Source organism: Cricetulus griseus, chromosome 7, assembly GCF_003668045.3.
Source record: "Cricetulus griseus strain 17A/GY chromosome 7, alternate assembly CriGri-PICRH-1.0, whole genome shotgun sequence".
NCBI lineage: Eukaryota > Metazoa > Chordata > Mammalia > Rodentia > Cricetidae > Cricetulus > Cricetulus griseus.
In genome coordinates this window covers 45,456,083-45,479,690 of record NC_048600.1, presented here as the reverse complement: position 1 = coordinate 45,479,690, position 23,608 = coordinate 45,456,083, and the positions used below count along the sequence as shown (strand labels likewise).

The 23,608-nt window shown below is 53.6% G+C and overlaps 2 protein-coding genes and 1 long non-coding RNA gene across 9 annotated transcripts; 2 read left to right on the top strand and 1 right to left on the bottom strand.

The window, feature by feature from the left end:
* The first annotated feature begins 774 nt into the window (after window positions 1–774).
* On the top strand, window positions 775–17,975 carry Wdr90 (WD repeat domain 90). 5 transcript variants are annotated; one of them, XM_027425096.2, is made up of 41 exons: window positions 775–1,194; window positions 1,293–1,469; window positions 1,548–1,656; window positions 1,829–1,999; window positions 2,215–2,329; window positions 2,422–2,489; window positions 2,839–2,933; window positions 3,003–3,221; window positions 3,590–3,658; window positions 5,223–5,333; window positions 5,409–5,554; window positions 5,633–5,690; window positions 6,876–6,994; window positions 7,085–7,246; window positions 7,327–7,457; window positions 7,523–7,639; window positions 8,010–8,245; window positions 8,426–8,565; window positions 8,724–8,854; window positions 9,850–9,980; window positions 10,261–10,422; window positions 10,546–10,674; window positions 10,894–11,009; window positions 11,084–11,124; window positions 11,292–11,423; window positions 11,660–11,851; window positions 12,069–12,166; window positions 12,539–12,641; window positions 12,822–12,943; window positions 13,096–13,255; window positions 13,351–13,541; window positions 13,845–14,013; window positions 14,098–14,209; window positions 14,563–14,734; window positions 15,607–15,729; window positions 15,846–16,020; window positions 16,132–16,262; window positions 16,346–16,489; window positions 16,558–16,677; window positions 16,815–16,899; window positions 17,807–17,975. In XM_027425096.2, the coding sequence occupies exons 1-41, from the start codon at window positions 859–861 to the stop codon at window positions 17,833–17,835; spliced, it is 5,547 nt and encodes a 1,848-aa protein (XP_027280897.1). In that variant the 5' UTR covers window positions 775–858; the 3' UTR covers window positions 17,836–17,975. The 5 variants fall into 5 exon arrangements, with proteins under 5 accessions (XP_027280897.1, XP_027280896.1, XP_027280895.1 ...); XM_027425094.2 differs by lacking the exon at window positions 17,807–17,975 and adding an exon at window positions 17,261–17,708 and having other exon boundaries at window positions 777–1,194; XM_027425095.2 differs by lacking the exons at window positions 10,546–10,674; window positions 17,807–17,975 and adding an exon at window positions 17,261–17,708 and having other exon boundaries at window positions 776–1,194.
* On the bottom strand, window positions 17,643–20,117 carry LOC118239178. Its single transcript, XR_004770845.1, has 2 exons — window positions 19,018–20,117; window positions 17,643–18,552 (listed from the first exon to the last, which is right to left on the bottom strand). It is a non-coding gene; the product is annotated as an uncharacterized LOC118239178 (long non-coding RNA).
* On the top strand, window positions 18,041–23,608 carry Rhot2 (ras homolog family member T2). 3 transcript variants are annotated; one of them, XM_027425099.2, is made up of 19 exons: window positions 18,041–18,140; window positions 18,229–18,287; window positions 18,374–18,455; window positions 18,557–18,600; window positions 19,382–19,435; window positions 19,766–19,818; window positions 19,896–20,004; window positions 20,103–20,204; window positions 20,348–20,446; window positions 20,537–20,645; window positions 20,722–20,842; window positions 21,120–21,204; window positions 21,315–21,421; window positions 21,505–21,605; window positions 21,681–21,811; window positions 21,922–22,002; window positions 22,147–22,269; window positions 22,363–22,565; window positions 22,948–23,608. In XM_027425099.2, exons 1-19 carry the CDS (start codon window positions 18,104–18,106, stop codon window positions 23,072–23,074), a joined length of 1,827 nt encoding a protein of 608 aa, XP_027280900.1. In that variant the 5' UTR covers window positions 18,041–18,103; the 3' UTR covers window positions 23,075–23,608. The 3 variants fall into 3 exon arrangements, with proteins under 3 accessions (XP_027280900.1, XP_027280899.1, XP_027280901.1); XM_027425098.2 differs by having other exon boundaries at window positions 21,279–21,421; window positions 22,363–22,569; XM_027425100.2 differs by having other exon boundaries at window positions 18,042–18,140; window positions 21,279–21,421.

Here is a 23,608-nt window from a genome sequence, read left to right as displayed (position 1 = left end):
GCCCCCTACCCCGCAGTGAGGCCTCAGAAAGACTGGCAGACCCAGCCTAAATTTACAGTGGCTTGACTGGGAGGGACTGCACTAGGAGACAGGGATTCTAAAAAGAAAAAAAATGCACTTTATTGTAAGGTGAATCCTAACTACTAGGGTTGGTGCCCTAGCCAGGTCCCTGACATAGGATTAACCAGGGCATGTCTACACTTAGAGGCTGAGTCCATTCTTTACACAGGGACTGAACTGGAATGGGATCCTAGCCCTAGACTGCAGGTCCTGCCTGCTCTCTCAAGCTCGTAGGCCTGACTGGGGGATATTGGGAAAGATGTCCCAAGCGTCTTTGGGCATATGGTGAACCTGTGTTGACTGTAGTTGTTTGGAATCTTAGCCCCAGCAGGCATTGGTAACTTGTTTTCCTGAAGCAGACCCAGACTAACTGGGTGCTGATCAGGTGCCTCCACAGTGTTGGAAAGCATAGATGAGGCTCAGGATGGACTGCGGACATGGGCAGTACTCATCATAACCTCTCCTGCTCACATACAGAAAAAAGGTTCAGCCTCTCAAATACGGAGGCCTCAGAGAGCGTTGGCGACTACCCTACTTAAAACAGGTGGTCCGGGGCGGGAGGGGGGGACGGGGGGGGGGGTGAGGAGAGATTGGGCGTGGCCGCAGAGGCCCAAGCAGGAAGTGACAGCGGTGGGAGTGGCTAGGGCGAGCCTAGGGAGGCCGAGGAACTCTCAAGAGTCTGGGGTAGGGGTGTGGGAGGCTGTTAGGCAATCGGATGTCACGCAGCCACAGGAGTTCCGTGCGGCGCCTTGGCGGAAGTGACGCAACGTTGCCTGGCGGCTGTTGCTAGGCGCCGTGATGCGTGTCTTGCGTAGGACGGCGTCAGCTGAGGCGGGAAGCGCGAGCTGTAGCGCCATGGCCGGAGGTAGCTGTGCGCGCCTGGAGCGCTGTGGTCGGGTCTCGCGTCCCGGGAGTACCGGGTCCGAGGTGCCTCCTGCGTCACTGACTGTTCCTCGCGCGGAGACCTGTCCCGCAAGAGGAGGGGGAGGATCACGGCGCTCTGCCCAGGACCGGTGCTCAGGCGGCGTCCCTTCTCCTGCATCTTGGCAGCTCCCTTTCCTCAACGTATTCAGACACTTCAGGGTGGATGAGTGGAAACGGTCCAGCAAAGAGGGAGATGTGGCCTTGGTGACGGTACTGGCCGGGGGCCTTCCTGCTCCTCAGAAATCTTGTGGTGGGCACTCTTAGTATCCTCCAGCTTTGCGCTGTTCGCAGCTCCTCTCTCTTTCTAGGACAAGGTCCTGAAGAGCTCCGTGTATCGCATTCGTGGGTCTGTCTCTGCCAGCAACTACATCCAGCTCCCTAGAACTAGCACCCAGTCTCTGGGGCTGACTGGGCGGTATCTGTATGTGCTTTTCCGGCCCCTGCCTACCAAGCACTTTGTCATCCACCTGGACGTGTCCACCGAGGTGCTCAGATTGGAAGGAGGGTTGGTTGATGCTTATTCCCCCGTAATCTCCATCTAATGGCCTCGCTCTGCCTCACAGGACGGCCAGGTCATCCGTGTATCTTTTTCCAACCTCTTTAAGGAGTTCAAGTCCTCTGCTACATGGCTTCAGTTCCCCTTTGTCTTCGAGACTAAGACGCCCAGAAGAGGTAGTGAGACCTGGTTCAGGAGGGACAGCTTGAAGGCCTAGAATGGGATGGTACAGGCCCAGCTGGGCTTGTGTGTGGTCTCGAGGACTGCTGAGGTCTGGGGCTGAGAGGGTTGCAACTATGGAAATGGGGAAACAAAATGGTCAGTGCTGACCTTGCACCTATCATGCAGACCTGGCAGGTGTAGCTCCTCCTAATGCCCGCTGGACCTGCCTACAACTGGACCTTCGTGACATTCTGATATTCTACCTGAGCCGGCACTATGGCCACCTCAAGAGCATCAGGCTCTGTGCCAACCTACTAGTCAGAAACCTCTACACCAGTGATCTGTGCTTTGACCCTGGTAAGGTCCACACTTCATGTCCCATCCTAATCAGAAGGCTAGAACCCTCCCTTGGCAGATGAGAGCCATGCACCAACGCCCCCAGTTCTAGAAAAAGCAATGGGGTGGGCTGGTGGCTCAACAGTACACTGGCAGATGCTTGATATTACATCTTGCCTGGGATGGCAAGGGATAGGATAAACTCCCCTTGATCTAGAACAACCTGATCATTGTAGCTGTCACTGTCACTGAGGCCCGGCGTGTAAAGTTGCCTGTCAGCCCTGTGCCTCGAGAAATGGCCTTCCCAGTGCCGAAAGGGGAGAGATGGCATGACCATTACATCCACGTTCGGTGAGCAGTTCTGAACCTCTGGTGGTAGGGGCCATGTGACCTTCAGCCCCTAGATACTGATTTTGCCTCTGCCTGTGTTTGCCACCCATGAGGTTTCCAAGTTATGGCTCAAGAGCACCTTCTGAGCATGTTGAAAAGAGCTGTAACCCTCCAGAGACAGGTAGGCTTATGGCACTACATGGTGCATGGGGCTTGGTGGGAACAGGATCAGGCATCCTGAGAGGGGTTCAGGAGTGTGGAGACTTTAACTGTGTGTGCCTGGGGCAGCCTGGAGGTCGGTGCAGAGAAGGGCCTAGCTGGTGGTCATCTGAGCTTCTAGAACCACATTTAAGGTCTGTGCAAATGGCATCTGATCTCCCAGGTTTCCAGTTGGGCAGGGAGCTGCAGGGTCTGGGGTAGAGTGATGACAGTGTTTGTTACGTGGTGTCTATAGAATGGGTGAGGGGAGCTACCTCTGCTGGCATCTTGCTACTCCATTCAGGCTCTTTACTCTGTTGTAATCTTCCTAGGGCATGTGTCACAGCGCCCGCCTCATCCAGCAGTCTTTGGCAAACCTTTGCTGAGCAATAGGTCCTCTGCGGCCCAGATATCTAGTCCCGTATTGGTGAGTGCACTTGGGAAAGAGCTAGGGATTGGTGACCCTAGGGTGCTGATGGTACATGTTCTGTTACAGCCCTGCAAGGTCCCCTCAGCACCCAGACTCCTCCCGGAGGTCAGCCTGACCTACCAGCATCCAGAGGTCTCCAGCATAGGTGCCACCAGCATCCCTGGCCAACACCCTTCCGCCTGGGTTGAGGCCACTGATGCGCACACAGTGGTCAGTGGTAGACGTGCACTCGCCGACAAATCATCTGGCGTGCCCGTGGCCCTTGAGGACCTTGGCTCCTGTAAGGTGAGTGCCCATCTAAAGGCACTTGGGCACTAGTGAGATGGAGGCCCGTGAGCTGCATTCACAGTGGATGGGCTTCTAATCCTCCTTGCATTGAGCAAGAGACCTTACTGATGAATAAAGAAGGGTTTGTTCCTCTAAGGGTCACCCCAGATAGTCTGTCAAGGGACAGGACATGGCGTTTCTAGAGGCTTTACTACTGTAAAGATTTACTACTGTAAAGCAGAAGATTACTGCTAAATGAGCCTGCCCCCCACTCTCTCACCTCCCGCCCTGTACCCAAACTTTTCCTTGAGAGGTAGCACAGGTGGGGCATTTGCAGGGGATGGAGTGACTTCCTCAAGTCTGATTTTTTCATTCTCCTATTGCAGCTTTTCCTCCCAGACCCAGTCCTGAGGCTCAAGGGAATCATCGGTTTTGGGGGTCACAGCACCCAATGGGTGAGGCTTTGAGACTGTTTCCAGGCCAGTTCTCATTGGGTGGCATGAGTGAGTTTTTGGAAAGGACAGATTCCTAGTCCTGTCTTTGGGTACTCTCTTCCCTATGGTCCTTAAAAAGCCATGCCCTGACCATATCTGTTCATTCCTTGTGGACAAATGTAGGACAAGTCATGGGTGCCCTCTATTCATTTGGCAAGGTCTGACAGGTAATGAATGGCTGGATTAAAGGGCTCTCAAAGACCCAATAGCTTTGGATTACTTTTTTTTTTTTTAAGATTTTATTTATTTATTATGTATACAACATTCTGCTTCCATGTATATCTGCACACCAGAAGAGGGCACCAGATCTCATAACGGATGGTTGTGAGCCACCATGTGGTTGCTGGGAATTGAACTCAGGACCTCTGTAAGAGCAGTCGGTGCTCTTAACCTCTGAGCCATCTCTCCAGCCCTGGATTACATGTTTTTTAAAAAATTATTTTATGTGTATGAGTGTTAGGCCTGTATGTATATATGTGTCCCAGGAGTGCCGGGGAGGTCAGAAGAGGGCATTGGATACCCTGGAACTGGAGTTATATTCTGTGAGCTGTCACGTGAGTGCTAGGAATTGAACCCTAGCCCTCTATAAAAGCAACAAGAGCTTTACACTACTGAGTCTCCAGCCCCATAAAGATTTGTTTATTTTATGTGTATGTGTGTGCCTGAATGTATATATGTTTATTGCATGTGTGCAGAAGCCCACAGACATCAGAGAAGGGCATCAGATCCCCTGAGCAAGAGTTAAGGGCAGTTGTGAGTCACCATGTAGGTGCTTGGCACAGAACTCGAGTCTTCTTCAAGAGTAGTAAACCCTCTTTGCTGCTGAGCCATCTCTCCAGCCCCAGTTACATCTTTAGACCATCCATGAGTAAGGGTCTCTCTGATCCAGACCAGACCTGTTGAAATTGGGTGTGATGTGGAATGTTGGTTCCAGCATATGCAATGGCTTCGAGGGAAAACCTTGGTTAGAAAGGAATAATGTTTCCCTACTTCCTGCCCACCAAGGACCCTGGGTATTCACCAGGCCTTTCTTTGTTTTTTTGTTTTTTTTTTTTTTTTCTTTTTTCTTTTTTCTTTTTGGTTTTTCGAGACAGGGTTTCTCTGTGGCTTTGGAGGCTGTCTGGAACTAGCTCTTGTAGACCAGGCTGGTCTCAAACTCACAGAGATCCTCTACCTCTGCCTCCCAAGTGCTGGGATTAAAGGAGTGTACCACCAAAGCCCGGCTCACCAGGCCTTTCTTGGCATGGTCTTTAAGTCTTTGATCTTTGGCTACCAAGATGGCCAATCTCTTATGTTGAAGAGATTTAGTTGTCTTCTCCACAAATGCTTGCGATGGGGGGGGACAGATATGTCTCTGGGTGGCCAAATGCCTTTTTGTGTGAGTGTGTGTGTGTGTGTGTGTGTGTGTGTGTGTGTGTGTGTGTGTGTGTGTGTGTGTGCATGCACTAGCCTCCCCTTCTAAGCAGCCAAGAGGGACTTGGCTAGGTTTCTGTGAGTGACTTTGGTTCTGGCTTTCATGTGCTAGGCCCTGTGGACCAAAGATGGCATGGCTGTTGTTTACCCCTGCCATGCAGTCATCATCATCCTACGGGTTGACACTAGACAGCAGAGATTTTTCCTTGGCCACACAGACAAGGTATGTGCCTTTTGGGCCTGGGTGGGGAGAGGTGAGCCTACAGGCCACATACCCTTCTTCTATATACTTCTCCAGGTCTCTGCCCTGGCACTTGATAGGAATGATGCACTGCTAGCCTCAGCCCAGGTGCAGCCTCCCAGCATGGTGCGCCTGTGGGACTTCCAGACTGGGGCATGCTTGTCCCTCTTCCGCAGCCCGCTGCACACTGTCTGCTCCCTCAGGTGCGCTAGCCTTGGGGCGGGGCAGCAGTGGGCATGGGAGGTGCCAGAAGTTGCTGACCTCATCTTCCACCTCTACAGCTTCTCAGGCAGTGGGGCGCTCCTCTGCGGTGTGGGCAAGGACAGACATGGAAGGACGGTAATGTGTCAATAAAACTAGTATACTTAAGATAGTGAGCTCCATTCAGCCTCTGGTTTCTAAAACTCTTGTCTTTGTTTATTTCTGTTTATTAAAGTAGTGTGTATGCCTTGCTTTAAGATGGGGCTAGAGAGATGACTCAGTGGTTAAGAGCACTGGCTGTTTTTTCAGGGCCCTCTGGGTTCACTTCCAGTATCAACATGGAGGCTCACAGCTGTTTGGATCCCCATTCCCAGTCCAATGTCTTCTTCTGGCTTCTGTGGGCACTGCACATGCGTGGTGCACAGCCGTACATTTAGACAAACACTAACATACATAAAATAAAAATAAAATCTTTTTTTTTTTTTTTAAAAAGAGAGTATCAGGCTGGGCGGTGGTGGCGCACGCCTTTAATCCCAGCACTCGGGAAGCAGAGGCAGGTGGGTCTCTGTGAGTTTGAGGCCAGCCTGGTCTACAAGAACTTGTTCCAAGACAGGCTCCAAAGCTACACAGAAAAACCCTGTCTCAAAACAAACAAAAAAAACCAAAAAACCGAGAGACAGAGAGACAGAGACAGAGAGAATCAAGATGGACTGGGTGTGGTGGCACATTCCTTTTATTTCATTTTGAGATAGGGTTTCTCTGTGGAACAATCCTGGTTGGAACTTGTATGTTGGCCTCAAACTCACAGGGATCCTCCTACCTCTGCTTCTAGTGCTGGGTTTAAAGCCCTAACATAGGGGAGGCAGAGGCAGGTAGGCATGTGTCTAGGCCAGTCTGGTCTACATAGCAAGCTCCAGGCCAGCCAAAGCTCCATACTCTAGATCTGTATTTAAATGCTCACCGTTGTCAGAGTTGTAGTCATTTAGCTGCTCTGAAGTGACCCAGAGTTTCAATGTATGCTACACTGGCTTTTTTCCCCCTGAATGCTAGGAATCCAATCCTAGCATTGGATTGTTAGACGATTGCCTTGCCACTGAGATAGATATACCCAGCCTCAGTCAGGTTTTGCTTATATCGACTGACAGCTACAGATGCAGACTTGTCACTGCAGACAGTCCAGGGACAAATCTCTTGAGTCAGGTGAAAGCCTCTGTCTGTTGAGGGGCTGGGCCCCAACTAGTCCTTTCAGTTCAGGGCAGGGCCAGGCAAAGATCTCACAGGACTCGATGTCTACAACTGGAGTTCATGGTGGGTTTGTTGCAGGTGGTGGTAGCCTGGGGCACAGACCAGGTGGGACTTGGTGGCGAGGTAGTGGTTCTCGCAAAGGTGCATACTGACTTTGATATCCAGGCCTTCCGGATTGCCTTTTTTGATGAAACCAGGTGATGTGGCCAGGCTACATGGTACTAGGGCGGGGTCTGTTGGGCCTCGAGCCCCTCTGCTCCACATGACTTACGCCTCCATGCCTACAGGATGGCGTCATGTGGTAGGGGCAGTGTGCGGCTGTGGCGACTGCGGGGTGGTGCCCTGCGATCCTGTGCCGTGGACCTGGGGGAGTACTGTGCGCTGGAGCTCACTGACCTTGCCTTTGCACAGGCCCTGGATGGCCACCAGGCGTCCTTGGCCGGCATACTGTGAGTCCCTGCCTTTGTTGTTGCCCAGTCCACCCCTGTACCTTGAGTACCCTGCCTCACCTGTTACCTTCCTTGGGCAGCTTTGTTTGTAGCCATAGTGGCCACATCCTGGAGATTGACCATCAGCGCATGGCTGTGCGGCACATCCGCCGCTTGCTGCCCACACAGTCCCCCGGTGTTCCACTCACCGAGAAGCAGAGCTTCAGCGTGGGTAGGTGGCACCCATCCCCGGGGGAAGTGACATCACTTTGGGGTGCTGATGCCTGCCCTTCCCAGGGTCCGGCATTGCCATCAGCAGCCTCGGCGTCTCTACTACCACATGTGCCGTGGGCTCCGAGGATGGCTACCTGCGACTCTGGCCCCTGGACTTCTCCTCAGTGCTCCTAGAGGCTGGTGAGACGACAGATGTCTATCTATCCTAACTTGGGGAGAGCTGGCCCTGCCATAGGGGAGGTTGGGGTCCTCTGGCTCTGGTTTTGGTAACACTATTCTTGGGCTGGACAGTGAGTTGTGAGGTCAGGGGGCTGTCCTGAGCCTGGCTGCCTATCAATACCAGTGCTGGCTGCAGGCTGGTTTCACAGGGGCTCTGGGGACAGTAGCTAGTGGGCAGGATACTCTCGAAACCCTGGAGACCTTGGCAGCAACAGAACAGGTGGTCTGTACCCTGGGGACCTCAGTGCACACATAGTGTGGCATGAGATTTCCTGGAATTAGTTCTGGAACTTGCTGGGCCCCAGAGGTTGGTAACCCACCCTTCCCACAGAACACGACGGCCCTGTCAGTTCAGTCTCCTTCAGTCCCGATGGCATGCGTGTGCTGTCCACCACTACTTCAGGCCACCTGGGCTTCCTGGACATCCCCTCCCGGGAATATACTGTGCTCACACGCTCCCACATGGCTCCAGTGCTGGCACTTTCTACAGAACAAAACCGGGGACAGATGGCCACTGTGTCCCTTGACCATACTGTCCGAATCTGGGATCTGGCTACCCTCCAACAGGTGGGGAGTGACAAAAGGCAGACAGGGGATAGGTCCAGATGCCATACAAAAAGGCTATGGGCAGGGGATTTGGTCCTCCCAGCCCAATCTCTGGAATTTAGTGTTAAAATCACAGGGTACTCTTGTCTCTTGGGTTCTCTTGGCCCCTACCCACCCTCTATGGTGGCCTTTTCCCTCCAGCTGTACGACTTCTCGTCTTCTGATGAAACTCCTTGTGCCGTTGCTTTCCACCCCACATTGCCAAACTTCTTCTGTGGCTTCAGCAGTGGGGCTGTACGCTCCTTCAGCTTGGAGAACTCTGAAGTCCTGGTAGAACACACGTGAGTGCCCCAGGGGACCAGTGCTCACAGACACTAGCAGTGATCATGGAAGCTGAGGAGCTATGTGGGATCCCAGGTGGGGAGGAAAGCCAGTGCTACCATGAACCCCATTTTAGCTCTCAGGACCAAGGTCAGTGAGTGTCCTATGTGTGGTGCAGGCGTCACCGAGGGACCATCACCAGTCTGGTCATCACTCCCGACGGCAGATTCCTGTTCAGCTCCTGCTCTCAGGGCTCCCTGGTCCAGTACAACTGTTCTGTCTCCCGATGCTGCGTCCTGCGTGTGGCAGGTCAGGCTCCAAGCCACACACTGCTTCCAAGGCACTGCGGAAACCTGTCTCAGTTAGCTTTCTATTGCTGTGATAAAAGACCATGACCAAAAGCAACTTGGGGAAGAAAGGGTTTATTTCACCTTACAGCTTACAGTCCACCCAGGGAAATCAAGGCAGGAACTTGAAGGTAGGAACTGAAGCAAATGCCATGAAGGAGAACTGTTTACTATCTTGGTCCCCATGGCTTGCTCATCCTGCTTTTTCACACAGCCCAGGACCATCTGCCCAAAAGTGGCACTGCCAAAATGGGCTGGGCCCTCCCACATCAGTCATTAGTCAAGAAAATGTTCCGCTGGGCAGTGGTGGCACACACCTTTAATCCCAGCACTCAGGAGGCAGAGGCAGGTGGATCTCTGTGAGTTCAAGGCCAGCTTGGTCTACAAAGCAAGTTCCAGGACAGCCAGGGCTGTTACACAGAGAAACCCTGTCTTGAAAAACCAAAGGGGGGAGGGGGGAGAAAGGAAGGAAGGAAGAGAAAATGTCCCCACGGATTTGTCTATAGGCAAATTGCTAGAAAAATTTTCTCAATTGAAGTTCCCTCTTCCCAGATGACCCTTGCTGTGTCAAGTTTACAAAAATATCTAACCAGAGCAGGGCTATCACCCCCACACTCAGGACCTATATTATGCCATGTCCCTCCCACCAAGGAAGGGTCTTTGAACCCTCCTCACAAGCCAAGGGTCAATAAGGGTCTGTGTCTACTCTGCTGTGGAAGGTGGGCAGCCTGGGCACCAGGGAAATGATTGGGAGAGACCTGTTCCAAGGGCATCTGTACCTCTGGTGATCCACCTTGACTTATGCCTGCCAAGTGGTTATGTGACCATGACCTGTGAGAACTGGTGAACTCAAGTACAAGTTCTGTGGAAGCTGTAGAGGGCCAGGGTATGCTGCAGGGGAGATGGGATTGAATTATCCTGTCATACCTGCTGACCCACTGCCCCGTGCTGCTACAGCCAACGTGGTATGTCAGGATGGCCGCCCCAAGCCCAACATTCTGGCAGTCAGTGGAGACAGCTGCCGGCTGGCCATTGTGGGCCCCTCTAAGTGCACGGTGACAGTCATGGAGTCAGCCTCCTTGGACGAGGTGAGTGTGGGACCTGACTGGTTCTGCCTGGCTAGATATAGAGTATAAAGTGGTCCAGGAGTAGGTAAGAGGCTGTAGTTGCTCAGGAGCAGTCACAGACCTATCCACCATGCTAAGGGGGTCTTGGGCTTACCATGCTCTCCAAAAGGTCAGCTTCCTATGTGAGGTTTGCGTCTGGGTACCCAGGTGGGTGGGTACTCCTGAAGCCACTTCCCTCCCAAGCTCTGGGTGGTACCCCGCTAACCCTGGAGTTGGAGGCTAGTGGTCACCTGTTCCCCAGCTACTACGTGTTGATGTCAGCACCCTCAACCTGGCCAGCAACCACCTGGACTGGGCTGTGGCTGTCTGCTTTAGTCCTGGGGACTCAAGCCATCTACTGGTGTCCACCTCCTCTAACAAGGTTGTAGTACTGGATGCTGTGTCGGGACACACTCTCCGGAAGGTGAGTCATGGGACAAAGGCAGCTGGCCTGCTGATCCTTCCCTGTTCCTGCAGCCTTGCCCCCCCCATCCCCGTGCCCACTGTGCCACCACAAAGAGGTGTCTTTGAGAATACTTCATTCTAGTTTTCCAGTGTCCGCTCCAGAGCCTGCCCCTCCCTGGCTCTTAGTGTGGATGCCCGTTTGCTGCTGGCAGCCACTGGTCGGACCATTACAGTGTGGGATTATCCAACACAGCCAAACTCCAGCTGCCAGGTATGTGCTGTGGTCAGCAAGAGGCTGTGGCTCCCCATAGGTGGCTGAGGAGACCCCTGGAGGACCAAGTGAGGGAAGGCAGGGACTAGAAAGATGGAAGGTGATGTGAAGAACCCTCTACCTGCTAAGGCCAAATGCTACATGGGGATACCTAGATACTGGGAGCACAGAATCCTGGGCATGCTCAGGGTCCCTGTATGTGATGCTTGCTGTCCCTAGGTCTACATTGGCCACTCAGAGCCTGTGCGTGTTGTAGCTTTCACACCTGATCAGAAGCAGGTCCTCAGTGTGGGGGATGCCATCTTCCTCTGGGATGTTCTGGACATTCCTGAGAGGCAAGTATCCACCCTTCACCATGTCTGCATGGGCCTTTTGCTGGCTGGCCTCTAACACCTTTTCTTGTTCTCAGTGACCAAAATGAATCTGGGGCGTTCTCAGTCCATGAGCCCGGTGAGTGACCCAGGCTTAGCTGGAAGAAGAGGTTATAGCAGTGATAGTTGGTGTGCAGCTGACACGCGGTTGGGCAGGTGGCGCCATCTCCTCCCCCATGCCTGATGTGTCTGTCTAAAAGACAGATCTGATACGCTCAGCCCTGGTAATGGCCTTTATCTTTCTAGACTCCATTGCAGGACAACTGGAGGACCTGGCATCTGGGGCCAGTGGACTCCCTCGGCTGCAAGTACCCATACCATCTCAGGCATCACCACCCCCATTGAGTATCCATGACAGGCCCCTTGAAGACAGCGCTGGTAAGAGTTGAGGTCATGGGCAGGTCTGAGTGTACATGGGCTCAGTGTGTGCCTTGGTGCTGATTCTGGGGTGGTGTCAGGTAGATGTTTTCTTTCAAGACAGGGTCTCACTATGTTGCATTGTAGACCAGGTAGCCTCAAACTCCCTGGTTCTGCTTGTTGGGATGAAAGGTGTGCGCCTTTCATCATCATGCCAAACATGTCTGTTTCCCTTTCCTTGTTGGCATTAACCCTAGGTACCTTCTCCACATCAGATGAGGAAGGACTCTGTGAGGAGAACCATGTCTCTGAGGCACTCCTGCAAGCCCAGGCGCCGACCCCACCTGTGCTTGTGGAGAGGGAGGCCAGTGGAGCTGGGGATGGTTCTCGGCAGGCTGCAAAGGGCTCTTGGGCACCAGCTGTAGTTCCTTATCACCCCAGCCAGACAAGTAAGCAGGTGTTCAGGGCAATTTGGGGGTTTGTAGTAATCTTCCTTCAAAGATGAACTGAAGTCACCTCCAGGACTCTGGGGATCCTGTTATACCTGTGGTATAACAGGTGGAACACAGCTCTCTCAGCCTAGCCGGGTTTTGGGCTTTGTGTCTGGGGAGGGGTCTCAGATGGTAGTAGGCCGTTCAGTATCCTATGACCTCTTTCTTCTGTCAGGTGATTGGAGCCTTCGGAGAGTAAAGCCTGGGCTCCCCACCCGTCCGGATTCTTACAAGCACTTCACAGCTCGATATAAGGCCTCTACACGGGTCAAGGTTGGCAGCGTACCATGTTGCCACTCAAGGGGTTTCTGAGAGTACTCCTTTCTGGTGAATGTGGGCCCCCTCAGTCTTCTCTGGGGTCTCTTTTAGGTCTTGTTTCCAGAAGGGTAGCTTTCACTCTATCCGTCCTGCACCCACATATACTCAACCTGCTGGTGCTCTGTTGATGCTCTCTCTCCAGTGCTGCCCCTGGCCCCTCCACACTCCAGGATGATCAAATTCCTATGGCTTCCGTGTGTCCCACCTGTCTCCTTATTTATACCCTGGGTCCCTTACCTGACCACTGCGTATCTCCAATCAGCTTACCTGTGTAGTCTTGGGGCCAGCTGTGCTGATTACCAACTTTCAGGGTCTGCTTCCTTGTAGAGTGTCTCCTTCCCTCCCGTTGGCAGGGAGCAGCTGCGACTGAAGGCCGTTGTGGGCTACAATGGGAACGGGCGGGTCAACATGGTCTGGAGGCCCGACACAGGTAGAGTTGCTACAGTGGCAGTCTCATCCTCTAGGGCAGGTCCTCCATAGCAAATGAACACTGGATGACAGTTGAAGCTTCTAGAGTGCAGGGCACTGGCACATGTCCTTGTTATGCCAGGGCTCCATGTGGTCTGACTGCCAGCAGTGACAGAGACATTGGCATTTTCCTTGCCTACAGGCTTCTTTGCCTACACATGTGGTCGACTGGTGGTGGTGGAGGACCTGCATTCTGGTACCCAACGGCACTGGCTTGGCCATCCCCAGGAGATTTCTACTCTGGCACTCAACCAGGATGGCCAGGTGCATACCCTACCTATGTACATGGGCACATAGTGTACAACAGAGCTTGGTTCTAGCTCAGCATGAAGGGCACCGTCCCAGCTTCTTCTCCATTCAGCAAGGGCAGGCATACGTAGCTGCCTTCCACTGACCACTTACCCTCCTGCTTGCAGGTCTTGGCCTCTGCCTCCTGCTGTGGCAACACAGCTACCCGCTGCCAGATCCGCATTTGGGATGTTTCCAAGGGCCTCTGTCAGCACCTCCTTTCCCACCATGACACAGCTATTCAAGCTCTGGCCTTCTCACCAGATGATGAGTTCCTTGTGACACTGGGTAGGTGGGCTTGGGTAAACAGAGAGAGAATGGGCAGACTTCTGAGGAGCTTCTGAGGCTGGACCATGCCTGACATCGTTGTTCTGTGTCCCCAGGGGACTATGCTGACCTCACGCTTGTCCTGTGGAGCACAGCCACCTATGAACTCCTGTCATCCACTCGCCTCCCAGAGCCTGTGCATGGTGTGGCGTTCAACCCCTGGGATGCCAATGAGCTCATCAGTGTGGGCACAAGTGCCATTACCTTCTGGCTCCTGCAGCATAATGGAACAGACACCAGCTTTCAGGTACCAGACTGATGGTACCTGAGGTGTTTTTTTTCTTTTCTTTTTTTATTTATTTTATGTGCGTTGGTGTTTTACCTGCATGTATGTCTGTGTGAGGGTGTTAGATCCCCTGGAACTGGAATTACAGACAGTTGTGAGCCGCCATATGTTTGCTGGGAATTGAACCCAGGGCCTCTGGAAGAGCAGCCAGTGATCTTAACTGCTGAGCCTTCAGCCCTGAAGTGTTTCATGGGCAGCTTCAAAGGATGGAATCTGATTGCCTCAGGACATCACTGACCCACAGCTACCCTTGTGCTCTGTCAGGTACACCGGGAACCAGTCCCTGAGGAATTGGGGGCATCTGAGTTGACCTCACTCTGCTATGGGGCCAGCCCCCTGCTCTACTGTGGCTCCAGCTCTGGCCAGGTCTGTGTCTGGGACACTGGCACTAGCCGCTGCTTCCTGGCCTGGGAGGCTGATGAAGGCGAGATTGGTAGGTGCCCAACAACCTCTGTAGCCCTCTGTACTAGCTGTCACAACCTGGGGGATGGACATCTCTACCCACCCTGTCTTCTAGGAGTGTTGCTGTGCTCGGGTTCAAGATTGGTCAGTGGCAGTAACACAAAAAGGCTGCGCCTTTGGGCTGTGGGGGTTGTGCCAGAGCTGAGGCGCAAGGGCTCAAGTGCCAGGTGAGCTGCCATGGGCCTCTGCCCTGCACAATTCCCTTGGGTTTTGGCAGCAAAGTCTCAAGTCCTTGATGGTTCCTGCAAGTCAGCACTCCTGTAGCACAGTTCTTACGTGAAAGCTGCCCTATATATCTGTCATCAGCTGGGTCCCTTCTTGAGAATACACTCACGCATAGCATGGGCCTTGCAGGCTACAGAGCAAGAAGACATTGGCTTGAAGCCCCTGGGCTCTGTAGGGTCTTGGTTCCTTTACCCATGAGAGCACAGCACCAGATGGCTGCTATTTCCTCTATCACCTGGCATACTCAGTTGGCTCATGTCTTCAGCTTCAAGACTCCTTTCTCTTATTCTTTTAGATCCAGTTCTGTTTTCATGGAGCGTGAGCTGACCCTGGATGGGGCTATTGTGAGTGCCAGCTTTGACAGTGGCATGGACATGGGTGTAGTGGGCACCACAGCTGGCACGCTCTGGTACATCAGCTGGACAGAGGGCACTAGCACCCGCCTCATCAGTGGCCACAGGAGCAAGGTGAACCTGCTGGGCTGTTAAGGAAGACAGGATTTCCACCCCAGGCAGGGCAGACTAGGGTGGCAAGCCTGACAGTCATGTGATAGATTGTGCATGTGGCCTGTATCAGGCTCCCTTCACTGTCCATCAGATTTCCAGGTTCATCCAGCCTGTGTGTGTCAGTGGCCAGTCTCCTATTATTCAAATAGCCAGCATGCTCTTTCTCTCATACAAGTTTGGGTCTTGAGCCCTTGAGATGTGCTGGCAGTCCTGATTGCTTTCCAGCACTAAGGGTTGATAAGAGGTCCAGACCCAGAAGCTGTGTTATGAACATCATGTTTGTCATGTTTGTCCCACTGTTTGTCAGCTGAATGGAGCTAGAGATGAGACCCGGGACCCCTGACCAACTCTCAACCTTGAATTTCCTCCAGGAAATGGCATGCATCAGTTTACACTGAATTTTATTGCTTTGTGGCATCTGTGCCACCTTTCTCCAAAAATCCTGATTCTCAGTGGTGTCCACAAGATACACATCTGTTTTCTCCAACAAGACATTCAACAGCCTGAAGGGGGAAAAAAAAAGCCACTCATGTCACAAGCACTGGAGACAGCCAAGCATCTTGTGCTTTTGCTTTTAGTCTTTAGCCTGCCAGAGACACTGGGTCACATTATATATTTTAGGTTCTGTTAATGTTTCCCATGGATTTCCAAGTCCCACCTACTGATGGGGTCATCCCCAGGTATAGGGAAATAGCATGTACCTTCGCATGGAGGTGGTTGGGCCAAGTAGGCTTGGGCAAAAAACAGATGTTTCTCTGTGGGTAGCCTGGTCCTGGAGACCAGGTAGGAAGGGCCCATCTGGGCATTCCCTCACCCATACTGGGATCCCACAGGTAAACGAGGTGGTCTTCAGCCCCAACGAGTCTCACTGTGCCACCTGTGGTGAGGATGGGAGTGTGAGGGTGTGGTCTTTGGCCAGCATGGAGCTGGTGATCCAGTTCCAAGTGCTAAACCAGGTAAGTGGGGAGTTCTGGGAGGCAGACTTAGTGTATGCTCAAAGCAGAGCCCAGGTCATATGCTATGCTCCCGTGGGCTGAAACTGGTGCCTTTGTCACCTCCCTGGGGACACTAGAGCTGCCTCTGCCTTGCGTGGACCCCCCCATCCTGTGGACGCCCAGAACAGCAGCAGGTGGTGGCAGGCTACAGTGATGGCACACTTCGAGTCTTCAGCATCTCTCGTACTGCAATGGAGCTCAAGATGCACCCCCACCGGACTGCTCTGACAGCCATTGCCTTCTCCAGTGATGGTGAGGAGATGGGGCCACAGAGAGTGAAGCGCCAGCCTCATCTAGCCCACATCACACTTCAGGGCATGGGCTAGGCTCACAGTGTGGCAACATAGTCTCCATCTGGCACAGGTCAGACCATCCTATCTGGAGACAAGGATGGGCTTGTGGCTATAAGCCACCCCTGCACAGGAATGACCTTCCGTGTACTCAGTGACCACCGGGGTGCTCCAATCTCTGCTATCCAGAGCATAAGCAAAGAGGTAAGGCAACCTCATGTGATGGTGGGAAGAGGTCTGGATGCTGTGGGCAGTCGGCAGGTTCTCATGTCCTTCATTTCTCCCAGTATGGAGACCTAGGGGTAGAGGGTGTAGACCTGTGGCTGGCTGCAAGTGGGGATCAGCGGGTCAGTGTCTGGGCCTCTGACTGGCTCCGGGACCGCTGTGAACTTCTGGAGTGGTTGAGCTTTCCTGCACCTGCCACCTCAGAGGTAAGAGTTCCAAGGGGCATATGGGTGGGAATTGGGACCTGCACAACTCAACATACTATTTCTCACAGGCTCTAGGCCTCCTGCCCCCCTCTCTTGCTGCCTTCTGCCCTTGGGATAGGGCGATACTGGTGTGCGTTGGTCTTGGTGCACATGAAGAGGTGATCTTCTACAGTCTCCGCCAAAAGCAGGTTTGTGCATTCATAATAGATGCTGCATTGTAGGTGGGCATCCAGGGCTGTGCATCACAGGGTCATAAGGCCATGGAGCCTGGGCTGTGTCCCTAGCAGGAGTCCTCAGTGTCACGCTGTCTGCTGTCCTCCTATAGGTGGTACAGAAGACACCGCTGCCCTTCTTTGCCATGTCCTTGAGCCTGTCCCCAGGAGCCCAGCTCATGGTGGTTGGCTTTGCTGGTGAGTGCTGGTAGACACACTTGTACTGTTTGGGGGAGTGGCAAACTGGCTCACCTACTCTTCATCTCTGTGCCCTGGGGCTCCCTCTCTTTGAAGAGTGTGGAGGCATAGCCCCAAAGAGGGCCTAAGCTCAAAGGCAAGGTGCAAGTCACCAACTAACTGCAACACCTGCACTGAGGCAAATAGGGTAGCTTTTATGGCCTTCAGCCATAGCAGGTTTGGGGATATAGAAATTGATCATGGCCTTGACTCCTCTCAGCAAGATTCCTTGGTGGGAGCACTGAGTCAGGCTGGGGGCACAAGAGGATTGGACATCCCTCTGGGTGCTGCCTGGTCCTCTCATCCTGTCATCTACCCACAGAGTGCATGCTGAGGCTCCTAGACTGTGAGTCAGGGACTGCCCAGGACTTTGAAGGCCATGATGACTCAGTACACCTGTGTAGGTTCACCCCATCTGGCAGACTGCTCTTCACAGCTGCTCACAATGAGATCCTGGTGTGGGAAGTCACCAGCCCCAGCCCCTGAACTATTGCTAGGAACAGGCAGAAAAGCCAGGCTGTGGATTGATGTATGCTGAGCCAGGATGGCTGGGACAGGCTTCAGAACTACACCATTTTGCATGGGGGTGACCTGAAAAGATTTAAGGAAGCTGAAGGTGTGGCAATGTCTTCTTAGAGTGTGTGAGGACACGGATTTGATCCCCAGAACCATTCCCTCCACCCCCGACCACAGAAGACTTAGCATACTGGGAAGGTTGTTTTATTTTTATTATGTACAGTTTAAATAAAATCTGGCATTTGCTATATTGATACATTGTTTTATTATTGCCCCATAAATTACATCTCTGCATCACTTCTGTCCTGAGCTCAGTCTTTGCCCCTATCCCCCAATCCTGTCGTTTGTCTAGCCTTTCTCGCCACTGGCCTGTCCACCTGAGAAGCTTGTTGGGTCCAAGAGAACTGGCTGCATCACCTGCAGCGTTAAGAGCACCCATGCGGCGGCGCCGACGCGTAGCTCAACCACTAGCTGGAGCTGCGCGGGCGGGCCCGGAAGTTTGGATGAAGGCGGGATTAGAGACAGGAAGTGTGGGGGCTTGGGCGGGTTGAAGGAGAGGGCTGGGTTGGGGTTGGGGTTGGGTCTAGGTCTAGTTGGTCCGTTTTGGGCCGGGAGGGGTGGGTTTGGGGTGCTGTTGCGGGCGGCAGCCATGCGGCGCGACGTGCGCATCCTGCTGCTAGGCGAGGGTAGGCGCTGGGACCGCGGGCAGACGGGTAGGGTCGCTGTGACCTCGGCCATGCTCCTGACTACTTACTGTTGCCTCTCTGCGCGCAGCCCAGGTCGGCAAGACTTCTCTGATCCTGTCGCTGGTCGGCGAGGAGTTTCCCGAGGAGGTGTGCCGGCTGGACTGGACACTCGGGGCGGAAGCGAAGCTCTGGGAGGCCGGGCTCCGCAGTCAACCCCGACCCACCTGTTACAGGTCCCTGCCCGCGCCGAGGAGATAACCATCCCCGCCGACGTCACCCCGGAGAAGGTGCCCACCCACATCGTGGATTACTCAGGTATCTCCAAGTGCTGCCCCCTCAGCCTGTGTGTATTTGGCCTGCAGCCGGTCTGCAGCCAGCCCAACAGCCTCTCAGCATCGCTTTCTCTTTCCTTCTAGAAGCGGAGCAGACAGAGGAGGAATTACAGGAGGAGATCCACAAGGTGCGTGGAGATCCTGAGGGCCCGTGGGTACTGAGCCCCATTCATTGGTCCTAACTTGCTGCCACCTAGTCTTAATCGGCTTCTTCTGCAGAGCCGGATTAGGTGACTGGCTGTGGTTGACCCTGATAATTCTGCTGTGACCTTCAGCACTGAATGTTAGTGGCTTTCCCAGATCACAGCTTTCTGGGAACCAGGACTGGTCCAGTGCCTCCATTAGTGCTCAGGGAGAGAAGGGACCTCCCTTCTTTGGTCCTTCCCAGGGTCTAAGGGGAGCAGATACATGTGTCCTTCACTGCTTCTATTTAAACACTAAACTCCCTTTCTCCAGTATCATGGCTCTGTACTCCAGTCTACTGCCTGGTTCCCAGGCTGTGGTGGATAGCATCTTAATTAGGAGTTAGCCATTGCCAGAGTTACCATGTTCCTGAATGCAGTCCTTCAGTCTCTGTATTCTATGGCTGGCAGTGTCTTCTTGCTCTTGTCCAATGTGTCCTCGCTGCTTGTACTGAGCTAGAAAGTGAGAGATTCTGGTCAGGACTGTACCCTGCCTATGGTGGGTCTGTCCTAAGCACACAGGACAAGGATATGCTGACTAGAGCCATGGTGCTAGTGTCTGGTGTCTCTTAGGGAGTGCTGGCAGAGAGAGGCTTGTTTGGTAAAAGTGGGCTTCCCAGTCTTCATAGCCCATCCTGCTGTGAGCACCTGGGACATTCTGGAGTGGCCCATGCTGTTTATAGTGAGCAGGTAGCCTCTGGTCACCCTGTGTCTTGCTTTCCCTTAGGCCAATGTAGTGTGTGTGGTGTACGATGTGTCTGAGGAAGCCACCATTGAGAAGGTGAGCAAGAGGGGAGCTCCTTGTCCATTCTCAGCCTCTGCTGCTAGTGCCTGGCTTAGTTGGCAGTTGACCTGGCCTCTTGTTCCTCAACCTCATCCTCATTCCCAGCTTCATCTCTGTTGAGCCCCATACCTTTGAGCTAGGGACTGCTTGGGGAGATTGCAGCTGTTGGGAACAGACAAATCCCTCTCTGTCATCCTCAGTCTCCCACCAGCTTCATCCACAGGACCATAGTTGGCTTCCAATTCTGCTCCATTCCTAAAGCTTGTTTAGCCCCAGGTAGGGAAGCATGTGTGCATTCTTCCTTCACATTTGAACTCTGTCTTTCAGATCCGAACCAAGTGGATCCCCCTGGTGAATGGCAGGACTGCAGCAGGGCCCAGGTGACCCGCAGGGCCTCAGCTAGGGGGACTAGACCCTACCTGCTCCCCATCCCTGGTGATCATGGCCTCTCTCCCAGGTTGCCCATCATCCTGGTGGGCAATAAGTCAGACCTGCGACCAGGGAGTACCATGGAGGCTGTGCTACCCATCATGAGCCAGTTTCCTGAGATAGAGACCTGTGTGGAGGTGAGCAGGGAGATTAAGAAGGGCTGTGTTAAGAACCTGCAGCAGCCTCCTAGGTCTGTCTTGGATCCCTCTTTGATTCTGTCCCCACCCTCGTCCAGTGTTCAGCCAAGCACTTGAGGAATATCTCAGAGATGTTCTACTATGCCCAGAAGGCTGTTTTGCACCCCACGGCCCCCCTTTATGACCCTGAGGCCAAACAGGTGAGTAGCGGGTGAGGGCCACACACTTACTTCCCCGAGACTCATCCCAAGGCCTATGTGAGGTGATGGATGAGGAGAGCAAGTGAATGGGAGCACTGGCAGGATGAACAGGGAAAGGGCTACTTGGTGTTGTATCCCTGCAGCTAAGACCTGCGTGCGCCCAGGCTCTCACACGCATCTTCAGGCTCTCGGATCAGGACCTAGACCAGGCACTCAGCGATGAGGAGCTTAATGCCTTCCAGGTGTGGCCCTACCCCAAGACCCTAGCTGCCCTCATAAGAGAGTGATCATGAGCAGCTGACTGACGTGAAGCACTTTCTTACCGGAGGTAGAAGTCCTGCTTTGGCCATCCCCTGGCCCCACAGGCCCTAGATGATGTGAAGAGGGTAGTATGCAAGAATGTGGCAGGTGGCGTGCAGGACAACCAGCTGACCCTGGAAGGTGAGGCGGACATCATCTTATGCCCGTATGTGTGGGGAGTGGCTGGTCTGAGTGCTAGTCCTCCATCCTTTCACAGGCTTCCTCTTCCTGAACACACTCTTCATCCAGCGTGGCCGTCATGAGACCACGTGGACCATCCTGCGGCGCTTTGGTTACAGTGACTCACTGGAGCTGACGCCTGACTACCTCTGCCCACCGTGAGTTGCAAGCGGGTGGGCAGTGGGACTTATACTCTTGGGGTGGGTCCTGCTCACCGGGACTGTCTGGGGTTGGGGCCCTCAGCTCTGGCTTCCTGTTGGATCTGCCTTGTGACCTGGGGACTCCAGCTTGGCCTCTCAACACACACTCGTAGCCACTCCCCTTTCCTAGCCCCAACCATGTGACCAGAGGGTTCTGTTGGGGTGCCTGACTGCCCAGGCAGATCCTGCATTGTGATATTTGACGTGCACTAGACTGCCTCTTGAATCCCCACAGGCTCCATGTACCCCCTGGCTGCAGCACAGAGCTCAACCACCGTGGCTACCAGTTTGTGCAGCGGGTATTTGAGAAGCATGACCAGGTGAGCACCATTACTACCTCACCTGCCCCTCAACAGACACCAAGCATATGTCACCACAGCCCCTCTGCTTATAGGACCATGATGGTGCCCTCTCATCCACGGAGCTACAGAATCTCTTCAGTGTGTTCTCAGTGGCTCCCTGGGGCCCGGAGCTCCCATACACAGTCCCCACTCAGGCTGGCCGGCTGACCTTACATGGCTATCTCTGCCAATGGACGTAAGTACAGTCTGCACCTGTCTGTCTATTCTTACCCACTCTTGCCTTACTCCCCTTAGCACTGTGCCTCTTTTTACCCCCAGCCTGGTGACCTACCTAGATGTCCAGCAATGCCTTGCACACCTTGGCTACCTGGGCTACCCCACCCTCTGTGAGCAGGACTCCCAAGCACAGGCCATCACAGGTGGGTAGCTACTTTTTTGGCTCCTGGGTCCAGCTCCTCCTTAGTGCCCAACCCCCTCATGTGAGCTCTTTACAGTTACCCGTGAAAAGAGGATAGACCAGGAGAAAGGGCAGACACAGCGCAATGTCCTTATGTGCAAAGTGTTGGGAGCCCGAGGAGTGGGCAAGTCCGCCTTCTTACAAGCCTTCCTTGGCCACAGTCTGAAGGTGAGAACTGTGGCGGCCCCAACCTCTACCAGGGAACTCAAGGGGCAGGCGAGGTACCACAGGGAACTCTGGAGCCAGGAGATAAAGGCTTCTTTCCTTCTTCCACACAGGAAGCCAGAGAACTCCCCGAGGAACACCCCATGCACACCATCAATACAGTGCGGGTCAGCGGACAAGAGAAGTACCTGATTGTGAGTGAGGGACTGTACACCCTGTCTTGGAGGGTAGACCTGTGACACCCCATGTTCCCCATTCTATCTCCTGATGGAGCTGTCGCAGGGTGGCTGTTGGGGGACCAAGCCTTGGGAAGCTGCTAAGGCTATTGTTTGTCCCAGTTGTGTGAAGTGAGTGCTGACAGCCTGCTGGATGCCTCTCTGGACCCTACCTGTGATGTTGCCTGCTTAATGTTTGATAGCAGTGACCCCAAGACCTTTGTACACTGTGCTACCATATACAAGGCAAGTCCTGACTTTGGGTCCTGCAAGGGGTTCACAACCATTGGCTAGCTAGCTAGGCCAGCAAACTCAGTTCTCCTGTTTCTTTCCTGACAGCACCATTACATGGACGGGCAAACCCCCTGCCTCTTTATCTCCTCCAAAGCTGATCTCCCTGAAGGTGTTGCCGAGCCAGGCCTGTCACCGGCTGATTTCTGCAGAAGACACCGGCTGCCTGCCCCCACCTCATTCTCCTGCTTAGGACCAGCCCAGCCCAGCCCAGCCGTCTTTACCCAACTTGCTACCATGGCCACCTTCCCGTGGGTACACCTAACACAGCCTTAGTGTGGGGTGGCTATCCCAGGGCTTAGTCTGTCATCTGGGTACTAAGGTGTCAGAGCTGCAGGGTGGGGCCTGTGGCCCAGAGAGCTGTCCTGGGTTTCCTCCTTTGGCCTGGCCTCTGACTGCTTGGGACACGGGTTTTCTTTTGTTGTTGTTGTTGTTGGTGGTGGTGGTTTTTGTTTTTGTTTTTGTTTTCAAGACAGGATTTCTCTGTGTAGCTTTGGAGCCTGTCCTGGCACTCGCTCTGGAGACCAGGCTGGCTTCGAACTCACAGAGATCTGCCTGCCTCTGTCTCCCGAGTGCTGGGATTGGGACATGGGTTTTCAGCAGTGAGTTTTTAGCACATTCATCTCTCCACAGACACCTGATGCACACAGAGCTGCACCCCCCCTCCTTTTGGCTCCGAGGAATGCTGGTGGCTGTCGGGACTGCGGTGGCTGCTGTCCTTAGCTTCTCACTATACAGGGTCCTAGTGAAGAGCCGATGATAAAGGACCCATGAGCCTCTCTTAACCAAGGCACAGCACACTGCTGCCTTGTGGGTGCCCACACGGCAGAGAAGTATGAGTTTTCAGCTTGGTGGTGTAATGGCTGTGTGGCTACAGGGTCCCCGGGACTGATGTGGGGGACCTGCTCAGGGACTTTGTTTCTAAACCTTGGTTTCAAAAACCTACTGCTCCATGAGAGGGCTGTGCTTTGCCTTGTCCAGCTGTGCCTGAGAGTACAGGTGGCAGGTGTAGGCCTTAGTCTTGGAGGGAGTATTGTGTGTCAGGGACTCAGTTGTGGGTAAGGAAGCCAGGGACCAGGACCAGGAGTTCTCAGGGTACTTCCTGGTTCAGTATAGCCAGTAGGCATGTGGGGGGGGGGCGGCAAGAGATGGTGGTCAAATCGGGGAGGGACCTGATAGTCACAGAGTTCTCACCTTTCTATGTAGTGGGAGCTTTACCCACACTGTACCAGCTTCAGAGAAAGTGGAATTGGGTTTCCTGATTAAACTTCACTCATCTTTTCCATCTCTTGGA